The sequence below is a fragment of the Epinephelus moara genome, chromosome 14 (genome assembly GCF_006386435.1).
Source record: "Epinephelus moara isolate mb chromosome 14, YSFRI_EMoa_1.0, whole genome shotgun sequence".
Lineage (NCBI taxonomy): Eukaryota > Metazoa > Chordata > Actinopteri > Perciformes > Serranidae > Epinephelus > Epinephelus moara.
Window position 1 is genome coordinate 323,467 of NC_065519.1, and position 27,235 is coordinate 350,701.

The 27,235-nt window shown below is 43.6% G+C and overlaps 1 protein-coding gene across 3 annotated transcripts in view; it reads right to left on the minus strand.

Annotated features, from left to right (window-relative positions):
- atrn (attractin) overlaps positions 1-27,235 on the minus strand; it is a 192,842-nt gene that overhangs the window by 63,306 nt on the left and 102,301 nt on the right. For 2 of the 3 annotated variants that reach the window (XM_050062096.1, XM_050062098.1), the window contains 2 exons: positions 24,291-24,448; positions 11,237-11,298 (listed from right to left, as the gene is read on the minus strand). In XM_050062096.1, coding sequence (XP_049918053.1) covers positions 11,237-11,298; positions 24,291-24,448 — 220 coding nt within the window. The remainder of the gene's footprint in view (positions 1-11,236; positions 11,299-24,290; positions 24,449-27,235) is intronic. The other variant, XM_050062097.1, reaches the window with a different exon arrangement.

The following is a 27,235-nucleotide window of genomic DNA, read 5'->3' on the forward strand; positions in this document are numbered from 1 at the left end:
GCTCTCTTCCTCCTAACGTTGGGTACATGGAAGGATTACTGAACAGGCCGAAGGTACAGGCCCAGAGGCCCAAAGTGTAAGGGTGGGGGAGCCCCGACCCTCACCTGCAACTGTAACTCGACTTAACTCAGACTGAACCAGGAAGAGGTTCAAGATGACCTCAAAGAGATGCAAAGATACTGCAAAGAGACACAAAATAGCAACAAAAAGGGGCAAAACAAGCACAACAGGTCACAAAACGACAAAAAACAACACAAATTTACCTCAAAGTGACACAAAATGACCACAAAGAGACCAAAACAACTGCAATGAGACACAAAATGACTACAAATACTTACAAAACAACCACAAAGAGGCACAAAAACAAACAAAGACGACACAAATTCACCCCACAAAATGACCAAAAAACAAACCAATTTACTTCTAAGTGGCACAAAAGGACCATAAAGAGACACAGTACAAGCAAAAAAGACACAAATTTACCTCAAAGTGACAGGAAATGACAACAAACAGACACAAAAAGAGGCTGAACAACTATAAAATCTGTGTGCCTTGCTCTTATCTGAGAGAGGTGGAGGAGCCTCTTGTAAATTTGTGCCCAGGGGCCCCCTGTCTGATTATCCGCCCCTGGTTGGTACACTAGGGCCCATGTGTAGCTGAACTTCTCTGGGTCCATGTTGCAACTGATTTTAAAGCAGCTGACACTTCCTGTTGTGTCTGTTTGTTGCTTGGCAACCATTCTGATAACTGTCTCTGAGGAACTACTTTTCTTGGCGGAAGAATGATTATTTGTCATCAGAAAATTATGTATTATTTGTTGCTCTGTGTGTATTGAAGGAAACATTGGCAGGTATATGTGATAAGTGTTTTATAAAAGCAATGAGCCACTTGAGGACATGATTTAAACCATTTGGCTTCTTTCTTCATTTTAGCACCTGTATCTGAACAAAAGGAATAAAAAATGGCGAGCAGGAGAGCGGTTGGTTGTGTAACTGGGACACACTGAGCTCAGAGCTGGTGGTGAAAAGCTGCGGTACAACTGCAGTGGCCTCAGCACAAAGGGTTAAAGGCCCTGCTGGGGATGACGGGAGGCTGCGCTGACTGTGGGAGGTGGAGAGCGCCGCACACGGCTGGCATGCTGACTCAAGAGACCTGGGAGTGACGACACTAATCACCTCTGTACTTTAACGAGGTAAATGGTTGAGAACAAGGTCAGCGAGTGGGATAACACCGCTGCTCGCTACCTGCTGCTGCATGCTGATGATGGCACTCAGGGTCTGATCGTGATTAGGAACTATTGTTGGGAACAATTCGATGTTCTGCTGGTTAAAATAACAACCGAACAAAGACACCAGTGAAGACCACCGGAAGATAACGCCATGAAGCCTCTCTGATGTGTTTGAGTCTGCCTCTCAGAGGAGAGGATTTCACTCTCCTTGATATCAGCAGGGTGATTCATTCATTTCATCGAATCCCAGCCACCCACACGCTCGCCCACCCAGACGTGACCCAGGGCAGGCAGCCTGCTGGTACCCCTTCTTTTAATGCCTGTGCCCTGACCAAACGACGTCTCCCCTCTGTTCAAACAGCCGGCAAAGCAATATAAATCACTAATCATTTTAAAGACGCAGCCATGCTAACACGCTGCAAAGAGGGGAGAATTAAGATTATTTGATGAGTTTTACATTTTTAATAATTAATCTCAGAGGAGGATGACATTTCTGGAGGGTGCTGAGGCTGCCTGCTGCTGATTCACACCGGCTCCGTGCAGGTTCATGGTCGTTACTGCTCATTATTCTGAAGGAAGAGTCACCAGCTGTGTGGCTCACTGATGTCTTTTACAACAAAACTTTTAAGGACAACAACAGAGCTCTGTGGCACAAAGGACAAAGATGTCCAGCTTTGGATTCAGGACTCTATATTCGAGGATCAGTTCCTTTTTTTTCTGGTGTGGGGAAGGTTCTTGTATTGGTGAATATCTTTTTAAAGAGTGCAGTCTCTTGGTTGTGTGTTGGGGTCAGAGCTTCAGTACGCTATAAAAGTCTGTACACTCTGAAGGTTGGCGGACAGCACTTGAGTCTTCTCTCCATGCTGCATCTATTAAAGAGAGTTGATTCTTCACAACGATCTGTCACTTTTTCAGGGAGGAGAATTTTCCTCACAGGATACAGACAAACTACTGTTTTAGTAGGATTAATTAGCCCTTCTTAAGCCCCGCCCTTTTTTGTTTCCTGTTGAACTCAGATGTGCGATGTGCCGGGCTCGTTTATGTTGAAAAGAAAATCAAATGTTGAAGATGGATAACAGATGTGGTTGGAGGACTGTCACCATCTTCACAGACACATTGTGTGCGATCACATCTTAAGTTACGTGACACCGTGTCCTAACTGGATGAGATGCGAGCATCAGCGACTCACGCCGTTTGACTGCATTGTTTTCTACTGGACTGTCCTAACTAAACGCAAGTGACATGATGCGATGCAGCGCGCCGTTTTGAGCTGAACTTTTGTTGGACACCTCGTTTCTATTTTTATTTTGTCACTCCTGTTGGAGGCGCCACAATTAGGGAGTTTGTGGTGGCGCGTCATTGCAAGGTCACACTGCCCTTGAGCGTTGACCATTGACATCCAATCACTTAATTGTTGAGTCAAAGTGGACGTTTGTGCCAAATTTGATGAATTTCCCTTAAAGGTGTTCTTGAGATATTGGGTTAACAAGAATGAGACAGATGCAAGGTCGCAGTGACCTTGATTTTTGACCACCAAGGCAATGTTTGTGCCAAATTTGATATCCTGTTCACAATGATGGGAGGAACAGATGTATGAACAGACAGATAACTGCAATAGGCATAAAGAGCACCAGTCAGTTTTGAACAATTTATATTTTAAATCTATTTCCTGTGTGCTGCGTCAGCGTGTTAAAAGGCTCCAGAAACCATGAATAAGGAGCTCTCAGTGACGGTGCACCACAACTGAACATCATCATTTATTTGCTGAAACTGTTTCGACTGCACTCAGTCTCATTTACCTTTCATTAGCAACTCTGCCACCTCCACCAAGTGTAAAAACGTTTGTGATAATTTGAGATTTTTTTCATATTTTCTGGTGTTTCCACTCATATCTTTTTAATGTGCAAATTGAAAATGAGCAACAGAACAGGTGGATGGAAACACACTTTAAGAGTGTGCTGAAGCTTCATATTTCAGGTGAACACTGAGACGCTTCTTTTCATACAACAAGGGGTATGGATTTGTTGATCTATGACGCAGTTGTTTTACAGTCATCATGGAGACGGGGGTGACTGTATATCAAGGACATATATCATATGAGTATTAAAGCAGAGCTGAATCAGAGCCTCTCCTCTCTGTATGAAGAAACAGACTCCAGTGTCTTTGACTGGTGACACTTTCGGGCGCAGCATCGCCACCATCAGGGGTTTTCTCCCCCCCGGGACCAGATGTGTACTAAAAATATAAGTAAGCACTGGGGCTGGATGTAAGTGCCCATCAGAGAGCATGGGTGTTTTAATATTAGCTGTCAGCAGCTCAGACTTGCCGGGGAGGTAAAGTCTCAGGGGACGCAGAATTTTCTGGGACATCAGGCCTCAGCGCCGCGCTGACTATTAGAAGGTTAGGGCGAGTTTTTACAAGAAGTAAACAGGAGAGCAGGCCGATGTGTGGTCAGTGTTCCAGAGGAAGAGTTCGGAAACTCTCCTTCTTCTGTTGCTTTGATGTGTCCGTCAGAAAATAAAAATCAACACCTGGAGGTCCCACAACAAAGACGCAGGATCCCAGTGCAGGTTAGAGGAGCTGAGTGTTGTCTCACAGAGCTGACAGCTTTATCAACGTGCCCTGACCTCCTTCTTTGTGCTGGAGCTCAACTCACATCAAAACATCATGTCTCTCTTGTTTTGTCCACAGATATAAAACACAGATGCCTCAGTGACCGCTGGATCGTACATCAGCAGCACCGCCATATTGGACAGGGCAAGACTGGCTTGTAAACAAATAAAGTAAACAGTGATCCTACTACAGCTGCAGTTTTTCTGGATTAAAAAAAACATGTTAACATTTATATTTATCAACAGATTTTAATGAGTCATTTTTGTATTAATGTATTTATGATGTATGTGTAGTTTTTAAAATAAAAGTTTTGTCTCTAGTTAAACAGAATTTTGATATTTAGTCTATAATCACTGTGTGTTTGGCTGACATAAACTGAATTACTGATGTGGTGTAAAATAATTTATTATCATGAGGAAATTTAAAAACTCACATTTGTCAAACATGGATTTGTCTTGTTTTCTTTGGTCAAACACTTGAAGAGTCGTCTCTATATAATATAATTTAACATGGAAGTAGACAATTTATCAACTTGCAAGCGAGCTAGCTAGCTAAGGCAAAGTCTTCTTATAGAGTCATTGGTCATATAAAAACTTTAACCACTGCTCATTTTAGAAAGGACACCACAAGAACACATGTTCTTTGTTTATGTATAATGTTAGTTTAGATTTGCTCCCCTCCGCATCCAGGGACCAGAAAATACAAGGCCCGCTAACATTAGCCTGCTAGCTACGTTAGCACGCTAGCTACGTTAGCAAGCTAACACTGTCTGCTCATTGACTACTTGATTATAACAGAATATAGTAACTTTAACCACTGCTCATTTTAGAAAGAGCATCACAAGAAACAGTTTTCTTTGTTTATGTTATAAACTGTACGTTTAGATTTGCTCCCCTCTGCTCTCCTCTCCAGGGACTCAAAAATGAAAGGCTCGCTAACATTAGCCTGGCTCGCTACGTTAGCACACTAGCTACATTAGCTATCCAAGATCACTGACAGCCAGACACAAACACTTATGATCCACCTGCCGTTTGATTTTCTAAACAAATAACACTAGCTAGCTAGCATGTTAGCTAGTTGAAAAGTTGTCTATTTCCACAGTAAATTATATAGAAATGTCTCCGCAAGTATTTCACCAAGGAAAATGAGCCAAATCCATGTTAAATGAATGTGATTTTTTTTTAAAGTCCTCATGACAAGGATTTATTTTCTACTAAATAACAAATCAAGTTCATATCAGTGTAACACACACTCCTCTACTGAGCATCCACCAGTCATTATAGCTGAAATATCGAGACTATAATTAACTGGAGACAGAACTTTTATTTTAGGATGTTTCATGAATGTGTTTTAGTCAGTTGACAACTAGGGATGCACGATAATATCAGTACATCATCTGTATTGGTATCAGAATCGGCCAACATGCTTTTTCTTATTTAGCACAATGAATGAATGTTACAGACACTGAACAGTGTTTCATGTCTCCATCTGCTGGTGTGCCGTCATGATAACGGTATGTGTCAATAATATGATGTTAATTCACTACAGAAGAGACTTGATGATCACTGAAATTAGGTGGGAAAAAGTGGATATATATCGATATTGGTGATCACTATATATGAGTTGTTATATATCAGCATATCAGATATCGGCAACAATATCGTAACTCCCTATTGACAACTTATTTTAAGAAGTTGGTCAGAGATTTTTGAGTAGGATGTAATAAAAATAAATAAATTAGAATATGTTAAATAGTTTGACCAATAAATGTCAACACAACTTTGGATAAATATTGACATCATCACAATGCAAAGTCTTTGAGCTGAGCAGGAACTTGTAAACTCTGACGCTAGAAAACTTTATTGGCGTATGCGCCAGGCCAGCAACTGCACTGGAATGAATAGGCGCCACTTTTGTGTTCAGTATCTAATTATTAATATCTATGGGGCAGACACAGCCAACACAGTGTGTTTGTCTGTGGTTTTGCCCACACTGCTGTAAACAGGTTAACTCTGCAGTGCTGCACTGAAATATGAAGACTTGGCTGAATAGAACATTAAAGTGTTTTTTTCCTTTATTTTGGTAAATTATATATTCGAGCACCATTAATTCTCCACGACACACACACACAGATGTAACCTCTGTAGGTTAAGTCCCACTTTCATATGCACCTTTGCTGAACCGCCGGCGAACACGAGGCTCATAAACAACATCAACTATTCAGAAAACATAAACAAACTTTTATTTTTCCTTTTGAAGGAGCTCGGAAGCAGCTGGGTGAGAGATGATGTACAAAGTCCGACTTCAAAAATAGCCACGACCGCAGTAATATTTCCGTGACAAATATGTCCCAGTGTGCAATGTTGAAAAAAGTTGGATTTTATGATAGCTCTTTTAGCTTCCTCCATCCAGCAGTTTGGACTTATGGAGCCAAGAAATTTGTCATTCAGGTCACGATCACTTCAAAGGGTGCTCGCTTTAGCAGCGGCCAAGTTTTAAATTAAAAACATGACAGTTTGAGTGAAAAAAAAAAAAACATTTTCATTGCATTTTCAAAAATATTTTTGAAATTTCACATTCTCAAGGGATTTTCCAGGCCTGGAAGAAAACATTCAATTTGCACAACGAGAGGGAACATTCAATTTGTATCATATTCATAAAAAGTTTTTCATAAAAGCTGTGAAAGTTCCTGACTCCACTGGATTTCAAACAGGAAGAAAAAGTGTTTATTCACTTTTAAAAGCCATGATTCAACATAACGAGCTGAAGGTGAGACGCTGCCGGACAGCTGGACCAGAATATGTGAGTGCATTTTATTGTCGTTAGCGCTGATGTTTAATGCATCTGCTCTGTGGCTGGAGGACGCTCGTGGGGGTATCTGTGCTGGTGCTGCAGATAACGGGATGGCACCACCTTCATCTGTCCCCACAGGGAACATGGCACCGAGAGAGAGGAGAGAGAAAGCACCGACAGCCAGAGAGGAAGCGAGATTAAGACACGGAGAAAAGTCGAGAGTGAAGAAGAAGAAGAAGAGCAAACAATTTCCGCGTTAATTAGCATCCCTCTCCTCCCCCGCTACACAAACAATGCAGCGCCCAAAGAACCAGAAGCAAACAGGGACAAGGCTGCGAGCTCGCTAACTTTAGGTCTACTCATCTGTGCGAAATCAGTGGCAGGCAGCACACACATCAAAAAAAGACTGAGCTGTGGGATTAAGTGGTGGGAGGCTGGGAGGAAAGGAAACAGGGAGGGAGGGAGGGAGGGAGGAGGGGAGGACGATGGAACAAGGGAGATTGACAGAAGAGAGGAAGCAGAGGGAGACATAGAGGAGGAAAACAGAGCAGAAAGGGAGATAGAGAGCTGGAGATGAAAAGAGAGGAGGAGGGCATGATGGGGAGGGAAAGAGGGAGGAGGGGAGGGAAGCAAAGCAAGAGATGGAGGGGGAGAGAACGGGAGAAGGAAGGAGGGGGAATGGAAAACTGATGAGTAGAGGAGGGACAGAAAAGGAGATCAGAGCAGGGAGATGGTGAGATGACAAAAGAAAGAAAGAAGGAGGGAAGATGAAGAGGAAGACGGAGCGAGTGACACAGGGAGGAGGGAGAGATGGAGGGGGTGTTGTGTTTATGGGTGCTGTGATGCTGCACACAGCAGGCGCAGGCTGCACACTCCAAATGCTGACACGCAAACATCCAAACGCTGACGCATGTGTATGAACATACGAGCATCATGAGCGAGCGGCTGCAGGCTCTGCATCTGTATGCAGCGGGAGGTGGAGGTGAGGCGGAGCGTTTACAGCTGAACACCATCCAAAATAAACCTCAGTGAGGAGGGGGACTCATTCAGTCGATGCTGAGACACACTGTTATCCAACATGACTGTATAAATAAAGAGAATCTTTCAAATCAGCATCATCACATCTCTCTGTCTGAACACGGCGGCCGGATCAATAAAATCTGTACGACTTGAAAACGCCTGCAATTCTTTCAGGACATTGTTGAGACGACACGAAGACGTCCTCTGGGTTCTATGCACAAAACATATACACACATGCAGTGGAGCATGCATGCAACACACCCCATATTTTTAAAATCGATAACACATTACAGTGGCTCCTGAAGATGAGGAAGAGGATAAAAGGCCCAGGGATTCATCACAGCTCAACACATGCACGCTGCGTTCAGCCCGACCAGGAAAAAAACACCAGCGTGTCCGTCATTACAAAGCAGCGTGTCGCTCTGACGAGGATCCCCGAACCCTCAATAGGATCCAAAGGTTTCTGCAACTGCATGTCAGCCGAACCACGAGGACAAGAATACACCAATTATATTTCTGTCTCCTTTTCATCATATGAGATCATGGGTTTGGACACATGACACTCAGTCAGCAAAGTGAAAAGTGAATGTGTCACAGTGGGACTAACACACCCAGGTCATGTGACTCCTGCATGTATACAGTCAATCAGACCCAAACTGGCCGAGGCGCTCTGAGCATGCTCCACAGTTTCCGCCCCGGGCTTTGACCCGGAAGTCCAATAGCATTAAATGTGTAAGAGAAGAAGAAGCCGGTAACAACATGGAGAAATCTACATCCAGAGCCGTGACTTTTTGGACGGACGTGGAGACACAGTCCATGATGTGTCATCTGAAAGAGTTCAAGATCTTCAAATACACGGATGGGAGGAAAACATGGTGACCTGTTCAAAACAAGCTGGACGACACCAGATTCAAAAGGATGCCCGAGCAAATCAGTGTTCAGTGGAAGCACCTCAAACAGGCTGACTAGAACGCCACAATCCAGCTTCTTGCCCATGATCCAACATATTGGAGGAGCCGCTTGGACGCCAACTATCGTCCTGAGCATATAGTATGGCGTGGACACTGGATTCAGTGCTTCTGTCTCAGCTGAGTTGCTAATAACATTACCTTAAAGCTAACTTGACCGGTTGGGTATGATGGAGCAGACACACATTGAGTCAGGCTGCTGAAACTTCTGTGTACTTAAAGTTTGTGAACCCCAAACTCATCTTTTACTTGTAACCAAACAGCTGACATTATCACCTTTGGCAACGTATCACCGAAATATGGCAACGACGTCAGCCAAGCATGGCTAAAAAGAGAGGGAACTGCCCATTGTTCCGACCATATTAAACCCATTGTTCCAAAGTCCCGTTGTTCCGAAATCATCATGATGCCCTGTGGTTAAGGTCTGGTTAGGTTTAGGCACAAAAACCACTTGGTTAGGGTCAGGAAAAGATCATGGTGTGGGTTAAAATGAAAAAGAAAGTGACAAACACATAAGCCGTGAGCCTGCTCCGCCTCAAGCCTTTCCCAGCTGACCCAGAGCCGGTCGCGGCGCACCATCAAGGCAGAAATACGCCCACTGGGAGCCGTTCAGCACCGCGGACCGTCGAATTAATGGGATGTCGGACCAATGGGATGTCGGACCAATGACATGGACCCAAAAAGAGAGGCCACATATCATGCCCACATGACAGGGCAGCTTTTTTCGACGGTGTCCAACGCCAGAAGTCACTGACCGAGAGCCATTTTCTGATGAATTTGGAGTGTGACTGGGTTGTGACAGACAGTATGTGGGAAACAAAGTGTCTTTAACATTAGAGTGTGTCAGCACGGTGTCACATCACCGCAGGGTGTCGTTACATTTTAAGCTCTTTCAGCTCTCACATCACCGCAGGGTGTCGTTACATTTTAAGCTCTTTCAGCTCTTTTTATTTAAGATGATCATATCGCTCTGCGTCTGTTGTATTAAATCTACCAGGCAACTTTATGCCAACACATTAGCCAAGACAACCTTATAGTGCTTTACGCCCGTCTCACACCAAATGACTTCAATGGTTTGGTGTGAAGTGGTGATAAAACTCAGTCTGAGCTGCCTCAAGTCTTTTTCTCAAGGCTCCTATAAAGTCAAACATGTTTAATATTATCATAAGTTTTTAGACTTGGCTCGTGGACATACTAAAGTTCAATTATGTGAACATCAACGACCAATAGCTGCGCTCTCTGCAGCACCAAACAGGAAGCAGCAACACACAGGGGTGTAAATATAGACAGTGCAGGCACGGCAGCTGCACTGGGCCCCATGGTGTGAGGGGGCCCTTCAAGTCTGTGCCAAGTCTCTGTTTGATCATGTGACAATAGGTTTATACAGTAGCTAGTTTAAGAACATAACATGTAACTTGCGTGCCTTAGGGCCCGCCATAATAGCGTGCACTGGGGCCTGTTGTAACGACCTTATGCCACTGAAACCAGGTAAAAAGAAAAGATGGAGGAACAAGAACATGAGCATGAAGTCTCTGTTCTCATGTTCTGTGGAAAAGGAGGAGAAACTGGTGGAGTTGTGGAGTGAACAAGAGTCTCTGTGTAACTCAGCTAACCAATGGAGGCTGGTGGGGAGTTGAGGCAACAAAATCCAAAATGTAAAGTTTGTACACAGATACTGTTTATCTTTATGGATTATACTGATGCCGAATTAACAAGAACAATGTCGACATGTGACGCCTTTTATCTGGCGTTTCTAGAGTGATGTGTTTTTGCAGACTTGTAAGGAATTGTTAAAATGTCATATTTCTTAAAGGAGTTTGGTGTCATATTTCCCACCTGGAGCAGGACGGGGAATAATCTCTAAAGGAGTCTAGTTGTAGTCTACAAATAGTGATGCTGCAAGATCTCCAGTCTTTGCAACATGTTACAGTGAGTGACTAAAAACTCGTGTTGTGTTTAGATGTCACAGGTAGTCACACAGTGTACAGCAGGCATTACTACAGGATATCAGAGCTGTGTGTGTTCCTGCTTGTTGTAGAGTGTTTCTGCTCCCTAGCGGCCAAAAAACATGCAGATTTGTACTGAAAAAGATATTTGTTAGAAAAATGAGAGTCGCTGTTTGCCTGAGATGGGATGCACATATCGGACGTACATAAAGGGAACTTCCTGTTTGGACATTAATGAAGTGCTGCTGAATTAAATGTGGAACAAATTTCCACTGATACTGAAACACACTCACGTCACAGAGCGGTCTGATTTTGTGAAGAGCTCCCTGTTTATGTAGTTTATGACTGAACTTGTGTTTGAATAAAATCAGAAAGCAGGAACTGTGTGTGTGTGTGTGTGTGTGCATGTGTGTGTGCCTGAGCGTGCCGACAGCTAACCAGCTCCTATAAACCGGCGAGCTGCAGTGCTTCTTCATAGTAACGGCTGGTGCACAGGCACAGTGGAGCAGCTTTGGTGATCCATCAGCGTGCTTCACACCGCATCGCACACACACACACATTCAGAAACATTGAAGGCGACTGCCGCCACTTTAACGCCAACACGTGTGGTGTGGAGTGAGTGAATAACTGACAGGAGGAGAGGGGAGGAGGGGAGGGGAGCTGCTCACCTGAAGAACGTGACAAAGAACTGCACCAGATCCATGAAGTTACTGTGCTGGGAGAAGGCGATCTGCAAAGACAGGACAACAGAGCGAGTCAGGAATGTGCTTTAATAAGGGAGATTTTAAAACCGGAGGTCAGCATTATGCGCTCATAAACATGCACGCTTCAGACCAGAGTCGACCTTGTACATCTGACAAAAGACACACAAATGAGCAGCACAGATAATTCAGCCTCTGCTCACACAGGCCGACAGTGCATCTGTATGTTTGGTGTATTTTGGATAATATATGTATATTTATGACACTATGATGTCAATCTGAGCCTTTACCTGCATATCTTACAGCGTGGGGTCGTTCACAAACTAAATGATGGACTAAAGATAAGGGATTTTAAAGGGTTTTTTGTGCCTTAAATGGGATTCATATCTCTGTGTCTAATAGGCTCTGCAGTGGCCTACACCGTAGCCTAACGTAAATCACTGCACATGGGAGAAGTTTTTCCTCGTAGGCTCAGAACAGAAAGCTTTTAGCCTCATTGTGCAAATAATATACAACAAGCTTAGGAGTGCTCCGTCTGATCAGGTGCTGACTCGTCATTAAAGCAAGCAAGTAAAAAACAGACGACATAATTATTCATAAGATCAGAAATGAATAGTGTAAAACAATTAGCTGCATCAAGCTGTTGTACATGTGAAATAAATACTGGATTGCACTTAATAAATAGTGTGAAAAGGCCATCTCTGACAGAAATCTGTTCATTTTAACTTAAACCACGACTCATTTCCAAACCTTAACCATCTATTTCTGATAGAAAGCCCTCAAGGAAAATTTCTCCCAACTGCTGCACAACCCCAAAAATATAAATGCATGTTGCGGTGACGCACACCTCCTGTTTGATTTTGTGAGATGAAAACCATTTCCCTCAGTGGAAACTTTTTACTTTTCATTTCACAGATAAGAAACAATAAATTGTGAACATTTTAAGTCCTGTGTGTGATTTATCCTCGCTTCATATGAGCAGAGGAAAACTCTGCTAGCCACTAGGCTAATTTAAACAATGTAAAATGCCATAGATTTATGCTAAAAAGCAGCAGTAGCTCAGTCCATATGGACTTGGGTTGGGAAGCAGAGGGTCCAGAGGGTTGCTGGTCCCCGTACGGACCAAATATGGAGTGTGGATGGTAGCTGGAGAGGTGCCGCTTCTTGTGCACCTTGGCCTTGTGCAAGGCACTGTACCCAAACTGCTCAGGGCGCCTGTCCAGGGCAGTCCCCTTACTCTGACATCTCCCCATTTAATGCATGTATAGGTCCTGTTTGTGCATGTGTTAGCATGTTGTATTTGTGGTGAAAGCGTGTTTAGTATAAGACAGTTGTTTTGTCGGTGATGTTATGTCCCTGGTTTAGGGGATCTGGACATAGCATGCTGTGACTACCCACTCTCCCCACTCTTCCCACTCTCCCCACTCCCAAAGAAAGCCAGTTACACAATGTTTCAGCAAACGAATGAGGAACAAAAGACAAGTTTCTAACCTAAACTCTACCATTCAAAACAAGAGAAAAGAACATGCCAAACAAAAAGGGCTTCTCTTACTAACACCGCTTAGAGTGCTTTGCCTTGTGAGTTGTAATGGAGCTGAATTTTGTAACGTTACCTTTGTTAAATGTTGCTGTTGTTCCTGACCTCATATGAGTAGAGGAAAACTCTGCTAGCTGCTAGGCTAATATATACAATGTAAAATGCCATAGGCTTGTGCTAATAACGTTAGCATGTTGTATTTAAGGGGAAAATGTGTCCAGATAAAGGCAAGTGTTTGTCTGTGAATGCTGCGAGTTATAGTGAAGCTGATTTGTGTTTGAAACTGTCTCTATTAACTCTTTTTCTTGTGCTGATTTCAGACGCCTCTTGCAAGTATTAAAACCTGAATTGGTGCCGATTCTTTCAAAATATGGGAAAACTGCAATGAGGGGCTTGGTAAGAAATGTCCCACAAATTGCAAAAAATTGATAGATTTGGATATTTTTTATAAAAACTAGGGAAAAACATAGCTAGGGAAAATCAAATGTATGATCACTATTAGTATTGCATATTTAACATTATGGTACAGAATTATTATAATTTTTTAAGCATTTTTTTCAGGTCATTTCCTTGTTTATTGGTTTTTAAACTCTTTTTTTTAAGTAATTTTCTCCTTTGACTAATATTTTGCAATTTTTTTCGGTCAATTATTCTTTTGCTGCTCATTGCCTTCTACCTGTCTTCAAAGCCAATTTGCTGTCAGGATCTGCTGGAGGTCAAACGGCAGAGTGACACAGACACACCACCACACAGGTATGAATGCTCACAATGGTGTGGTCCACGTACACAGGCTCTGCGTATATTACATATAAATCCACATTTTTTGGTGTTCACAACTCCTGATTCACAACGACTGGGAGGTTCCCACTCTGTCTGCTTATCTGAGCTGCAGACTACACGCCTGTCGGAGCATCAACACAGCAGCAGGCGGGCCTCTCAGCTGCCCACAGCCTGAACAAAACCTCATTCCTTCACATGTGGGCAGAAACATTCACTGTGTAATCATCACAAGAGCAACTGTACTAACGATATCCTGTCTTAATCAAGGTTGCCAGGGGTAACATTGGCAGTGCTGTACCTCCTCCTCCTCCTCCTCCTCCACCTCTCTACACTTACGCCTACAGACCCCCCAAAAATGCCTCACAGTGAAGCCATTCCTGACACAACACAACACTGCCTCTCTCTGGCCACATCAGGGAACTGCACCTGCTGCCTGCAGTTGAATTCCCCTCACACACCTTCCCTCCGAGGTGACACCTTGGACCAGAACTTATCACCGCTCCTGCTTATTATTCCTCAGCGAAGAATGGATTTGCATACAATTCCAGAATAAAAAAGCAGCAGGAGGAGGAGGAAGGATAAAAAAGACAAAAGCCGGGAAACCCAGCTGCGTGCACGTCAGATTAGTCTGTGAATTCTTGATATAGAATCAGGAACACAGAAACACTGGACGGGTCCAAGTGTGACAGTGACTTTACGGCAGGACGACTCAGGGCCAAAGACACTGGCCTCTGTGGTGAGATGATGAGGGGGGGGTGGGGGTGCTTTGTGAACGGCCCCGGGTCTAATTTACTCTTGTAGTCAGCACCATCTGGCTCGCTAATGTGTTGCTGTTGATTACTGTTGAGCGCCGAATGCTCAGTGTGATCATTTTCCTCCAGACTGTTGAACACTGAAGAGAAGTTCAGGGTGCCGACACGCCCAGAGAAAACTTCTGAAACACGTCAGCACAGGAGTTCTCAGTGGGACACCAACCCCACAGTGGTTTGGTGTTTAATCTCCTGGGTATCGTCAATCAGGGTCCAAATATCCCGTTAATGAAATTTATTCTTCAAAACGTTTGCAGACAGGAGGCTCTGTCTTTGGGATGCCAATCCCGTCACTGTCCGTCCACTAACACTGTTTGTTTTCCTCAGATTGTTATTCGAAGGGTGTTTTCACACTTGGTCCTTTTCAGCCCTCTAAACGGACTCAGAGTGGTGACTCAGCATTTTTTGCACATGTGTGTACCCTCCAGGAGAACTCAGACCCCTCTGAAGCAAACCTGGAGTTCGTCGCTTCATGTAACCTCCAGGTTCACTTTGCTCTCTGCCGTTGTATTCAGCCCTCTAGGTCACATGATGTTGACCTGGGACGCTTGACAAAACGGACAAAACCACGTCGGCCTGTAACGCTCACATGGATGCAGGACGACGAGCAGTTTGGTCCACAGAAGATACCACACGTCTCCCGATGTAGAATGTAGAATACATCACACAGAAACAGTCTACAGCACAGACACACTAAAGTTTCCCCCCAATTTTAAGTTAATCTGAAAGCGAGGAGCTTCATAAACGCACTGCAGCGCCACGGCAAAGTAAAAAAGAAAAACAATGTCAGTATATATAATATATAGGCTATATGTAAAGGTTTCTTTTTTAACATTAATGAAGCTTTGAAGAAAAAAATCAACATCAAAACTTCCCAGACCTCAAACTGATGTTCAACTGACAACTAAATACTTAAATATATCCATTAAATAAATAAATATAAATATATCCAGTTAATCTTGATATGAAACAGAGGAAACAAAATCTCTACATGTGCAGGGCTGGAACCATCACGTTCATGCAGCTCTGGTTATGTGACTTAATTGACCTAGTCAAGTCCCGCCCTCAAACGCAATGAGCCAATCACAGTGCGTATAGCCATTCCCATACACTGGGACATTCTCTGCCTGGACGTCCATTGAAATGCATTACAGAAAGTCAGTTTGTTCGGTTTTATGAGCTTTTTCTGAGATTTGAAGTTTAAAAATGGTCAAACGGTGTGCATGGGGTACATGCAACTCTGACACAAGGTATCCTGAGAGGCTGGGCGACCAGGTGTATTTTTTACACTTTAAACCACATCTCAACCGAGAAAAGTGTCTCCTTTGGATAAAGTTGTGTGGTAACGTTAGACCACAACATCAACTCAACGTGAATAAGATTAACAATGATGTCTACATCTGTTCTAAGGTAAGTCAACATTGTGTTTGAGGCAACATATTGTCACTTTGCTGGAAAGAAATATAAAGTTATCTTTAACATCTCTAGCTAACGTTAGCTAAAGTTAGCCTAACGTTAGCTCCTAGCTGCGTTGTTCATCATGTCACCTTGTTTGCTGGGAGTTCATTAGCCTATTTTGTTCTAGTTTTGTACTTTGGTGATCGTACATCATTGTTAGCTGTTGTCCAAAGGGCTCTAGTTAAGCTAACGTTAACTTCTGGAGCTTAGCTTCATTAACTTATCTGTAATGGCAGAGATAACAAAGGTTGGCAAACGTTATGCTGAATGATTCAGTGTAAATACTGTAGCACCAAACTAACGGAGAGACACTCTTGGTAAAGATGGTAAAAAGGCCGTTATCCTTTTCTCATATTCTGAGCCAAAAACCTTAACTTCAGTGGCACTTTAACTTGTTGTCTTTGATGGTGACGGCAACCAGATGCGGTTCACAAGCGTACACTGTGACCTGTAAATTTTGGCTTGTAATTTAAGCTTTTCATCGACCTTCTCAACAATAAAATGATGAATATATCCCTCCAATGCGTAGTTTAGGCCCTTTTGGTTACTTCTCAATGACATCTGATCGTTATGTCCCCAAAAATCATCAGTTGCCTCCTGTGAAATGCCGTGTACTGTGACACCTGCCATAGCGCTGGTCACTGAATGCTGATAGTTTGTCCGCGTGAGTGGAGGGGGCGTGGCTTAGCCATAGGTCAATATTAGTGCTGCCCTCTAAAAGTCAGAGATTAGAATTGTCAGTCAGAGTCAACTCTGAGAAAGCTTCAAGTCAGGCAGTCTTTTTTTTCCAGTGTGCTGTGCAGTGAACTTCTAGGGACATTCTAGTCCCCAGATTTTGCTGTAGAGTGAGTGCTCTTGACTTTCACACTACTCTTTGGTACATTGACATAAATCTGAATCGGGTACAGCCCTACTGAAGCAGGATTTATACATTTTGCATCGACGCAGAGCCTATGCCGTAACCTGATGTGCACCTCCCCAGAAATGTAACTACACGTCACGGCGACACAGAGATCCTGTCTGTCTCTGTAAGCTGAAACCATTTCCCTCAGTGGAAACAAAGCATTTAATTTCATTCACAGGTAATAATAATAAATTGTGAAGACAACAAAGCCTCCACAAAAATAGCATTTTAAGTCCTGGGTGTGATTTATCCTGGAGAAAAGCTCTGCTATCCGCTAGGCTAATTTATACAATGCACAATGCCATAGGCTTGTGCTAATAACGTTAGCATGTTGTATTTGTGGGGAAAAGTGTTTGTCTGTGAATGCTGCGAGTTATAGTGAAGCTGATTTGTGTTTGACACTGTCTCTATTAAGCCGTGTTTGTGTTTTAGTTGTGTTTTGAATCAACTAAACTTTACAACACTTCACAAAAACAAGTGTACACACAGAAGTAAACAGTGTAGGCTACAGCTGTAGGCTCTGTGTAGAGCTGACGCACAAGAATAAATCTGCCTTTAATGAACTAATCAACAACATTCTTAACTGGAGGACACAGAAAATATGTTTAAGATAAAAACCAGTGCCAGGTAGAGTCAGCAGAACGTTAGTCTTTGATTCTTTGTGTTTCTCCTCACACGTCTCACTCATTGTAATGACATTACAATACAACATCCTGTGAAGCAGCCGCTCCAACATCAGCAGGATTAAAGAAAGAGAAGAAGAAAATCTCCTCTGTACCTCCACAGAACACCACACAGTGATTTTTGGAAATTATTCTGACTTTCTAAGAAGCCAATCAGGCACTTGCAATTAAGAGAGAATGGTTAGGAGGGCATATTTTACTTTCCACGCTCATGAATGTAAATGGGAGGTGAAATGAAAGGATTAAAGAGAAACGAGTGCAGATTGTGTGACACTCTGAGTGACGGGGATTCTTTTAAGAGCAAAGCTGAGAATTATCACAGCAGCTGTGTCAGCTGGCACACTGACACCCGGTTCGCTTTGTGACGGCGGCCTAACAAAGACTTCTCCAGGTGATCAGAGACACGTACAGTCGTTCTCTCTTCTGATGACACAACAGATCCTTTCAAGGACGCAGCTGACTCCTTCCACAGAAAGACGAGCAGCGATAGGTGCTTCAGCCATCGCCGCATACCTCAGGTCGTCTCACTGAGCAGATGTGCGATAACAGTTATTGTTACGGCTAATCTCAAGTGTCAGAAGTGTGTGGTGCTTTGTCACCAAGAGGCAGGCTGATGGCGGTGGCGGGAGGCCCAGGTGACGCTCTCGTTATGTGCCCAGCAGAGGATGACTCTTTAGGGGCCGCAAAGGATCTTGCAGCGGGGCCTGTCAGCCTGCCGGCGGGCATTAAGACCACAAAATATTCCGCCTTTAATGGCTTCTGACAGCCGACTGAACTGTATTGGAGTTTTGAGGGAAAGTGTCGTTATCAGTGTGACGGAGGGCGGCTCAACAGGTCACACAAGACAGGAAGGAAGGTGATGTTTAAATGTGGCGGAGCTCCAACATGTGTGTGTGTGTGTGTGTGTGAGATACTACTTTAGAGTTCTGTATCACAGATTATTACTTTCCTGAGAAAACTGGCGAAGCCACCAGACAAATGCAGATCGTTTTATACTGTGTGTGCATCTTAATCCATCTCTAATGTTCTGTAAAGATTTAATAATCATCAAAAAAGAGCTCTGACAATAAAACATAAAGCTCGTTATCTTGTCGGTGAAGATTCTCAGTCATCCAGGTCATGGTAAGCATAAGTGCTTTATCGTAGGCAACTGGACTTCTCTGCGTTTCTTGAAAGCTGGTTATCGTTGTTTACAGCATCTCACACCATTTCTGGACATTGTATATTTAAAAACACTGAAAATACTTTTACGAGTTGTGAACTAAAGCCTTCCTGTCTCTATTTAACAATACAAAAATATTTATGGTTCATATTTCAAATTTATTTTAACCAGATCACACAAACAAAGAACTGAAAGTCTGTTTTTAAAGGGTTAATATTCTCAGTGTCACAAACAGAACCTTTAAGGTAAAACTATTTATTTCTATAAACATTTATCAGTATGTATTTCACCTTTTATCTAATCGGTCTGCATGAAACATAATGTACCGTTTAATAATGAGTGTGGGGCTGATTTGAGGTCGTCGCCGCCCGCCGCTGTCACACGCTGCTCAGTTTGTGTTTCCTCACCTCCCTGTGATCAGTATCAGAGCGCAGCCATCAGGCAGCCATGCGTGGCTCAGATAAACACTACACCAGTCCACACGGATCCGCCGAGCAGCCCAGCCAGCTGATAGCTGCAGCTGCTGCTGCTCCACAGCGGGGTATTAAATTGGAGGCTGTTCTAATCTCCACCATATCATGACATGTTCACTAAGGCACGGAACAGGAGATCACAGCTCTTTAATGTAATTAGTCTGGGATTTGTGTTTCATTACAAACATCATTAAATTCAGATCCATTCTTCATCAGGAGAGGAAAAAAAAGAAAACAGAGGGTGGGAGAACTCCTCGCTGACTAATCGCACTGAAACTGATTTTGCTTTGATGATCCGAAGCTGCTCGGCGATGATGAAGTCATCACAGAGCTCACACGTAAAGGGTCTTGCTCATTCGTCAGAGCGATCATATCAAAGTGTTTCTTCCTGTGTGCTGCTCAGAAGTTTGGTCCGTTCTCTGCCACACACATCAGGTTGAAAACTTTTATATGAGCTGCTGAGTTTCGGTGGTGAAATTATTTGTGCAGCAGATCAGCTCCTGAACGCAACAAGTGGAGTCCAATGGGCGTAAAACAAACTCTGCTGCAGATGGTACACACGCTGTTCTAACGCCACTTCCGACCACGTGAAAGCAAACAGAAGCAACCTTGAGGTGGTGTGTCGGAGAGCGAGCATGAGACAGAGAGCTCTGTGCAGCTGCACACTGAAGCCGGCGGAGCTTAGCTCGCACTCAGCCCACTCTGAATGCAGCATGTGTTTCAACTTAACATTCCACTTTGCCCTTGCTCTTTCTCGGCTGCTGTTTATGAACCGTTTTCCAACACTCCGATCTCTGCCTGCCAACACTGGAGTACCAACCGCCTACGAGTACGCACACACACATCCCAATGCCAAACTGCAGTCGACCACTGAAGGCGAGGAGAGTGAGAGCAGGCAACAAAAGAGACATGAAGGGCTGTTATTAAGAAGAAATGGTTTTTGAGACGAGGAGCAGAGGCAGAGAAAGAGACGAGAGACAAGCGGAAAATGTTACCTCGCTGACGAAGGTAAAGCTCCATGAGTGCAAGGAAGGAAAGTGTCACGCTAGCAGGACCTGCTTGCTTTAGTTTCAAGGACAGGGGTGATCTTCTATATGATCCCACCCAGCAAGACAGAAGGTGAGGTGGACCAGAGGAGGCTGAGAGGGGGAGGGCTCTCTCCACTCAGCTCAGCTCGCTGCTGTGCTGTGGAGCTGCACCGGAGCTCTCCTGAGGCCGGATGGCAGCAGCTGGAGTTCTGAAGCTGAGAGAACTAAAAGCTCTCACAAGGCAGGACATGGAAGATGGAGGCAGGAGGCAGGAGGCAGGAGGAGGAGGAGGAGGAGGAGGGCAGGGGGAAGGAGCTAGCATGGGGCAAACCAGTCAAATCACTTCCAGGAGTGATCAGGGAGGCACACAGGCCAGGCCCAGAGCACCGAGCACTCCCAAACAAGCAGCAGCCAATCCTGCAACAGTATTCAGTCACTGCATCAGACATGCTGAGGTCGTTCCATCCTTTGTCAGGCTGCAGAGACACCCACAAACACACATGATCAGTTTAATCAACAGCCAGTGAGACGATGACGAGCTAAAAATAGATCTTGATAATAAAAACTAAAATATTTGTTTCATTTTCGTTGATGAGACGTGATGAAAATGTTGGTGGTGGACTGTCGGACACTGAAAGCTGAAAACAGCCGTGCTTGTGATGATCTTTACTCCAGTAAATAGTCTGCACCAGGATGTTTCCGTTGGTGCCAGTTGTGAGCTGTAATCCAGCAGTACATATCAGTCTTTTATCAAATGTGTGACACAATTTCAGAGGATTGAAATATACAAAATACGACAGACGTTCCTGACGACCTGCTTCTCTGCTCATCTGGCGCCACCGCACGTTTTCACCGTCTTTTGGACGGCCTGTAGCATAACGTGATGACATCATAGCATGCAGACAACATGATGGTGCAAAAGATGGACGTCTTAACTTCCTGTTAGATCGATTTTAAAAAGGTAATGAAAAAAGGGTAAATGTTCTAACTGGCTAACCAGCGTCTCGACTGGTCCTGTCTGTCCTCCAGTTTTCCTTTTTGAATGACAATGGCAGGCAACCGCCGTCTGCTGGTGTGGAGAGTTGTTTCCTTTCACACAGGCTCAGGATGTGCTAGCTAGCCGTTAGCTGTGATCTTTGTGGTGTGTTCAAGTGCAATGTTTTGCCGATAAACAGGTGATTGTAGGTGAAAACAGTCGGCCTTCATCCCCACTGGTCTTTGATGTCAGTTTTGTGTCTGGACCTTTAGAACTGAAATCAAGTTCACAATGTTTTAAGTCAGACCTAATTATAAAGTGCTTCTTCAAAGGCTGCTGTCACACCTGCCCTGTTTGGTTCAACAAGTCAAGTTCAGTCACACTCAGGTGTGAACACACCAAAACAACCGGACTGAGACCTTCTTGAAGAGGTGGTCTCAGTCTGGTTCCAAAGGAACTCTGGTGCGGTTGGTTTGTGGTGAGAAGGTGTTCCGACCTGGATGTGAAGCAACTGCAGTCACATGACACATTGTTTGGGTTAAACATGAGCATGTTACAGTCCTGGAGGATTATTAATGTGCACCTCCTCCTGTACTGCCTTAATATGCACATTCAGCACATCCAATGCATCAAAACATTGTTTTCTAGTTGGAGCCGCGCCTCGTTTTCAAACTGTATGGTTTGACTAAAATGAACAATGACAGCAATATAGTCCACGATGAGCAGCGCTAAAATCAACCTGCGTAGTTGTCCCTCCATTGTGACATTAGAAAGTGTCACATTTATCTTGCAAGTGTACTCTTCTTCAACGTTTGCTTTACTTCCTGGATTTTTCCCACATGGAAATTCTGACCAATCAAGAGCAGCTTTCTCACACAAGGCATTTGATCTGGTCCTCTTGTAAATGCTGCCGTGAGAACACGAACCAACTCTAGGCAATTATACAACTTTGGAACAACATGAGTCCCTGATTCAGACCAGAGGAGACCACTCTAGGGCTGACAGCAGCCTGAGATACTGAGATCTGTCGGTGTTTTGACTTTGACTGACCAAAGTCATTCAAGGACAAAAACTGATGGAGGCAGCAGCTCCTGTAAAATTACTATTTCTGAGTCTGGCTCTGACAAGAACACAAATAAGTTTCACTTATAGTTCAGCCCTCTGTCAGAAAGGTCTGTCTGTGAAGTCCTGATCGTACGACTAGATAAATATGACTTGGATCATCCTGCACGAGTAATGCCGACCCCGATGACTTTAATTCATCAGGAATTTTTACCAGTGTTTGATCCACTGGCTGCATGCCAAACAAACCCTTTTCTTCATGAAGTCAAGGAAACACAGGTCAGTAACTGACGATCAAACTGTGACGACAACAGAACATCTGCCACATGAACAGTTTCTACATGTTAAGTCCCAGTTTATTCACACTGTGACTGAAGTCGACTGACTTTCATCTTTTTGTAAATAAAGTAATTACAGCATTAAACACCAACATCAGGCTGGCACGACTCTGACACCAGCGGACAGTCGCAGCTCTATGAGGGGGCAGTTTTCTCTCCATCAGCCGGCCACATGGCAGCGGTTCACCGAGTGCAGCGCCAATTGTAGCTCGTCACCAGGCACGCACACACAGAGCTCTATTCACAAAGACAGCCACATCAACACTGGTGAAAAAGCTCCTGCGCACCAAATGTGCTGATCTGTTTTTTTTTCTTTCCTCTCCGACCACATTTTACCGGTGACGGCCAGCGTTTACATTCTGCCATTCTGCTCGCCAGCTTCTGAGTTTACAGAGCAGAGACGTGTAAATCAGACAAACTGAGCAGTCACAGTGAAAACGGACCTCAGGTCTGCTGCACTTTGATCCAGGATACGCGGAGCTGTGAGTGGATGCATGAGTGTTTATTTGTTTGCACATGAAAGCACATTAGGAGACGTGACGTGCAGTTTGTAGATGCTTTTATTCAGGGTGCATGAATACAGACATTCTCAGCAGGAGCACTGCAGTCGTCAGGACAGCTTGGCCTCTTTAGGTTTGTGCTCGTTCTCTAAATCATGCTTTTATCATATTTTATGCTCTTATTAAGTCGTGCTGCTCTGAGATGTTTATACATGAAGAGGCAACACGACTTTAAAGCAGCACTGAATCCATTTTCAGGTTAGCAGCCTCCAATAAGAGACACATTTATTATAACTGTTAAACTGTGAAATAAACAAAAAGCAATACGGACGATTATTTCTGTCACATTTCTCTTTTTCTTCATCTAATGACGACTCGGTTCAGCTTTATTTTCCTGCAGTGTTTCACACACATCCAACGTTTCTGTTTTCCCACGTTGTCAAAGCACAAAGCCTCCCTTTATAGATTTCAGGCGTCACACTGAACCCTTCAGCTTTCTTACACTGTTCAACACATCAGGCAGGTGACGCTGATCCTCACATGTCACGGCTGAATGTGTCGTTCTGTCTGTCAGAATGAAATCTGACCAGTTCTGATCAATAGAAAGAATCACAGACTCTGGGAGAGAGTCGCTCCTCTGATATGGATTTTAATTTTTCTAGAAATAAATCTGTGCAGCTTAAAGGGACAGTTCAGATTTTTTTAAGCGGGGTTGTGTGAAGTACTGATCCTTAGTCAGTGTATTAGATACAGTAGATGTCAGTCGGCATGCCCCCAGTTTGGAGAAGCAATTATGTTGTGAGAGGGGTCAACGACAAAATGTATTCTGGGCTCCTAAATAAGTCCCAACTTAGCGTACACTTAAGGCCCTGACACACCAAGCCAACGGTCGGCTGTCGACCAAAGTCGGGCCGTCAGTGAGCGTCTGTCGGCCTAGTTTTTGTGGTGTGTCCCGCACCGTCGGCACTTCAGCGTCAGCGGCGGCGGCTTTTCGGCATGCCAGCTGACACCTACTGTGTGTAAGACCAACATTTTAAAAAACAGTTCTAATGAATTTTGGACATTAACGATCATAATTTGAGCTGGGTGTGTTTAAAAACACTGCAACAGTCTTCACCTACCTTTTCCTCACATGTGTCAGCGTGTGCATTTATTACAATGAAGCTTACAATCACTGGTTAACATGCAGGATAATATGTTGCACTCACTTCTAATGCAGCTGGACTACATGTCACATGACTCTACAGACCCCTTCATGCTTTATATCAGAGGAACCTGGCTGTTTATCTGTTCGGCTGCAGCGAAGCTTACTTGGATCTTAATGGGCCACGTGAAGTTGCTGACGTAGACGAAGAAGGTGATGTTCGGGCTGTTGCGGAAATCAAAGTTCTCGTTGGAGAAACTGTCTTTGAACTCCTTGATGTTGCTCCGAGAAACGATGGGGATCTCCTCCCCAGTCTGGGTGCCTGCTGAAGGACAGAGAGGAGGAGCAGAGAAGAGCGACAGAGACGGAGGAGGGGAACAAGAGTTAAGTTTATGAAGGAGGTCAAATATGACAATAAGATAACATCACAAGGTGAAGGCTGAGAGATGAATTAAGAAAGGCACAGACACATATGATGGGTACTTTTTAAATAATTGAACATTTAAGTGGGGCGATATAACGGAGCATCTGAGACAGAGGGTGAATACAGACGTTCCAGCACAGACAGGAGGAAACATGTTTTAGTGAAAACCCAAAATCCAAGTATGAACCTGAACAGATCCTCTTTAACATCAGTGCTGGTTTCTATCTTTACAACCTGACAGCCCTCTCTGCACTGCGTACGGTCACCAAACATATTTCCACCAATTAAATCACCTGAGGAGTAACGAGTGTGTGAGTTTAACCTCCTCTCCTACAGTTAGCACCACACACACACACCACACTGGCAGAGGCCTGTGAGGACACCTGGTCTGACCATCTGAGGACAGAGGACGTGTGAGAGCTGCCACCTGCTGCCACCTTATGTTTCACTGAATTAACTCTGACGTCCGCGGCTGCAGCCACATTTTCACCGTCAATTCATGTGTTGGTTCTGTTTCTGGTCAAATGTTTGTTTGTCTGTAAAATGTGAGGAAGGAGCCCAAGGTGACGTCTTTCTGAAGATCTTCACATTACAGCGATAAAACAAAGCAAATCCTCACATTTTAAAGTTGGATCCAACACAGGTTTGGCATGTTTGCTTCAAGAATGATGATTTTATTTTCAACACTGGGGATAATTTTCTGTTACTGTCTCACTGTTTCAGCTCGGGCTGCACACCTGAGCATGATTTTGGCTTTCCACAATTAAATGATGGCGTTCAGCTGCGATCCTGACAAACTGCTGCACATCAAATCAAGCAGCCTTTGCATATTATTTGTTCTCTTATGACGAGCTGTCATGTCGCTACACATTTACCCTGCAGCAGCAACCTGTGAAAACTTTCCTGTATGTTGCAGCTGCAGACGGGCCAAACCAAAGTCATCCGTAGTTTTAAAGTATTTTGGATTTAGGAAATCATAAACAAATAGTGCATCAGACTTGTGTCTGTGCCACAAAGCAACACAACTAACTCCTTAAACCACCTGAACAAACTCGACAATCTACAATGTGATGAACAAACACACAAAGGCTGAGGAGAATAATGCCGTAAAGTCTCGCCTATTATTTGCGTGTGGTTTTCAGTAAAAGACGGTGAACGTGGTGTTTTTATGATCCTGCTGACATCACTCCAGATCTGTTACATGAAAATATAGAAATACTTCTTCTTAATTCAACACCTTCATTTGTTAACACCAGGGGCCAGTTGCACAAAACACCTTAAGTTAAGGTTTTCATCAAGTCCTTGTCAACGTTTCCTCAAAATAAAATCAGCTGCACAAAAGACCCTTAAGTCTTCTCCTTAACGTTTCCTTAAAATGTTGACAGAAGTATTTTTATTTTCTCCTTGTCTTGGTCTCATACTGAAGGAATCTTTAGACTGTTGCACAAAAGACCTTAGCAACCAAAGGTAAAAGGTAAAAAAAAACCCCTTAAGGTCCCTCTGACTCTGTCTTAACTGCAACATGACTGAGTTTATGGTGACAAATAAAATAACTAACCCACCCTGAGAAGAGTGTTCTGTGACCAGGAGGACCTGACGGATACACTTCTGATTTCACACTTTAGATTTGACTGAATGAATTTTCCTTACAGTTGTTTTTTGTTTTCTGGTATTTGGGATCTGGTAGTTTGTTCTTTCTATGATTGTACTCCTCCAGAAGTTTCATCTTTTCCTCCTCGGACCAGTCTGGTTTATTGTCCTATTTTCTTTCAACTCTGTGAGACGATAACAGGCGTCAAACCGTGAGTCCAAGCAAACAAACAATCTCTATAAAAACTTTTACCGCTGTAAAATCTCTTTCAATGCAGGAAATTATTTTTTCCTTAACTAAGGAAACCTTTTAAGGAATTCTGTGCAACTGTTAAAGTCCCTCAGCTGAGGAGAAATTAATCCTTAAGGAAAAAACTGTGTATCGATTTTTAATTGTGGAGTCACAGCAGCAACACTGTCTGTGTGAACACTACATGCACACTACAAGCTGCAGCAGTTCAGCGAGGATGCTGTCACGCGCTGCTCACGCAGGCAGTGTGGCCCTGGCATGAATCTGTGTCCAGCGTCAACTGACAGGCATCCGGGACATCCAAAAAATAACTGTACAGCAGTGGAGAGGAATCCAAAGGAGATGAAGAAGAAAAACCTTATCTTAAGTCTTATTTTAGTCTTTAAGGGTTTGTTAATTAGCAGGAATGTATCAGAAGGTGAAAGTGAGAGCAGCGCTCTGTTGATTTGATTTGGGACAAGATGTTTTGGCACAGTTTTATTAATGTTTTGCTTCGAGAAGATTCACTGAGTTTTAAGTAGAACAACTTAATTTTAAGTCCTATCTTGATTCAGACTGAGACAACTTTATTAATCCCACCAGGATCAATTTGTTGGAATTTGTCTTATTTAGATGCAAAGACTTGTCCACCAGCAGGACTGTAGCACAACACGACTCTGTGAAAGTGCAATAAAAATATTTTGTCCCTAAAAACAGTAAATAATCATGATTATCATTTTGACCTTTAGTTAACACTCATATATTAGATATGATCAATATATCCTTATTAGCAGGCTATGTACCACAGTCTTTTAAGGTAGCTGTAATTAAACCTCTACTAAAAAAGCCCACCCTGGATCCAGAGGTGT